This window comes from Helianthus annuus, chromosome 4 (genome assembly GCF_002127325.2).
Source record: "Helianthus annuus cultivar XRQ/B chromosome 4, HanXRQr2.0-SUNRISE, whole genome shotgun sequence".
NCBI lineage: Eukaryota > Viridiplantae > Streptophyta > Magnoliopsida > Asterales > Asteraceae > Helianthus > Helianthus annuus.
Window position 1 is genome coordinate 138,634,494 of NC_035436.2, and position 2,450 is coordinate 138,636,943.

The window sequence follows — 2,450 nt, forward strand, 5'->3', positions numbered from 1 at the left end:
GTATAAAGTGACCCATACACACTCCAGCTTTATGTCCGAGTAAAGTGTTGTTTTAATATTAATTTTTTTTATTTTTTCTTTTTTTAAACGGCAAATTTGGATCACTGACGAATCACTGGAGTATCATGGTGCCATCAACGGAACCATCCGATCATATCCATTTCCACTAGGCGTAATGCCTATACACCAATTCAGGAGTAAACCTAATAAATATGAGAAAAACTCTCTTGTGGGAATCGAACCCAAGACCTACTGCTTTTAAAGTCTTATTTCACCCCGAAGATACTACTAGGCTATAAAGCTATGTTAAAATGTTTATATATATTAAAAAAAAAAAAGAAAACTAAGTTCATTTATAGGGAAAAGGGAAAAGAAGGAAGTGGTGTTTTGATATTTCATTTTTTTAATTAAAGGGTTAAAATTGTGTATATAAAAAAAAACTAAGTTCATTTATAGGAAAAGAAGGAAGCGACAAAATTTTCTACCTACCAAAATAACCATATATGTTAATTTTGGTCACACAAAAGAGATTATAAGCATAAAATTAGGGTAGGGATCCATACCACCACATTTCTAATTTCTAAAAATCAAATAAAGAAAAAAAAGAAGTACTTGCCATACTTTATCCATTGAGTTATTAACCATGGTTAAACAAACCCTCGCCATAACCACTATCTCCAGCGGTTTATATATGTAGAACAAGTATAGAAACCACAAACAAACCACCATACAAACCTGCAAAACACACCATACATAATACAACCGACAACAAAAATGGTCGGAGACGACAACCACCACCACAACAACATGATGGTTCACGTACCACCATGGACCCTCATGGACCACGACCCCTTCTCTCCCCGCAGCCCCAATGCCACTATCGAAGACTACGCCTACTTCCTCCGCAACGACGCCGCCCTCCGCCGCTACCTCGAAGACAACAACCTCGACGCCGACGACGCTACCGACTTCGACATCACTTCCGAAACCTTTGCCTGTGACAGCTTCCGTATGTACGAGTTTAAGGTACGTAAGTGTGCACGTGCTCGCTCACATGACTGGACCGACTGTCCGTACGCTCATCCCGGAGAAAAAGCTCGCCGTAGAGATCCCCGGAAGTATAGTTATTCCGGTACCGCGTGCCCGGAGTTCCGTAAAGGGAACTGTAAGAAAGGTGACGGTTGTGAGTTTGCTCACGGTGTTTTTGAGTGTTGGCTGCATCCTCACCGGTATCGTACTCAGCCGTGTAAAGACGGTGTTAACTGTCGCCGGCGTGTGTGTTTTTTCGCACACACGCCGGAGCAGCTTCGGGTTCTGAGCCCACATGCTGATTCTGGGTTTCCTACGTTGTTTTCCTCGTTGTCGGAGTCTTCTACACCGCCGTCGGAGTCGCCGCCGATGTCTCCGGTGGCCGGAACTCTTAGCCGGTCACTTGGGTCGGTGCCGGTGAGTGATATGTTAACATCTCTCCGGCGTTTGCAGCTTACAAAAGCCTCCACACCCTTGGGTACGGGTACGGGTTCCCCGTGGGGTATGCAAATGGGTCGGCTTGGTTCTTCTCCTGGATCCGGGTTGTATAGTCTGCCGTCGACTCCGACCCGACCCGTGGTCCGACGGGGTTTAGGGTTTGAGATCTGGGATGAAGGTTGTGTGGAGGAGGAACCGGTTATGGAAAGGGTTGAATCCGGTAGGGATTTGAGGGTGAAGATGTTTGAGAAGTTGGGCAAGGAGAATGGGTTGGGTCGGGTTGACCCGGGTGCGGAAGGAAGTTCAAACCCGGATGTTGGGTGGATTTCGGAGCTTGTGAAGTGAATGGTGAATGGGATCTCCCAAGTGTTTAATTTTAATTAATTACGGATTATTGTTATTGTTATTATGTGGTTAGTTAGTTGGGATGATGAAATTAAGGTAACATTTTGTTTGTGATGTAAATATTGGTATGATGGGGGTGAAGTTGAAAGAAAAGAGGGAGGAGATGAGATGGGGTGGAATTATTATTTTCTTTGTTATGAATATTGAAAATGAATTGGATATTATGAGAATGTAAGTTGTAATGTTATTACTATTGTGCACTTGTTACTTTCTTGTTTTGGGTTCGTTTAACATGAGGTTCTGGGTACAAAGCTAACACTACACACATATGGGATCACATGTTTTTGGTAACAATTTATGGTTTCCCGTCGAATAGGTATTGACGTTTATTGCGATTTGCGATTGCTGAACACGATGCATCAAACTGATTGCGATTTGCGATTTCTGAACACGATGCATCAAACACCGAGGGACGAATGAAAACAAGCGTTTGGTAGTAGAATTCTTTCTACAGGAAGGAAGGATGTATGTTTGAATGGAGGTTCATCGACTAAAAGCTGTTAGATTGGTTTCCACAGCTGTGAACGGATGCATTGGACGTTAGTTGCTGGTGGTCACTAGGAAATTCTTTACTCTTT

General features: G+C 43.1%; 1 protein-coding gene across 1 annotated transcript; it reads left to right on the forward strand.

Moving 5' to 3' along the window:
- Positions 1-562: 562 nt before the first annotated feature.
- Positions 563-2,079, forward strand: LOC110936765 (zinc finger CCCH domain-containing protein 20). Its single transcript, XM_022179171.2, has one exon. It carries the CDS (start codon positions 775-777, stop codon positions 1,810-1,812), a length of 1,038 nt encoding a protein of 345 aa, XP_022034863.1. The 5' UTR covers positions 563-774; the 3' UTR covers positions 1,813-2,079.
- The last annotated feature ends 371 nt before the right edge of the window (positions 2,080-2,450 follow it).

Excerpts from the sequence above, each read along its gene's own strand:
- LOC110936765 (XM_022179171.2), top strand. The coding sequence starts at position 775 with ATGGTCGGAGACGACAACCACCACCACAACAACATGATGGTTCACGTA.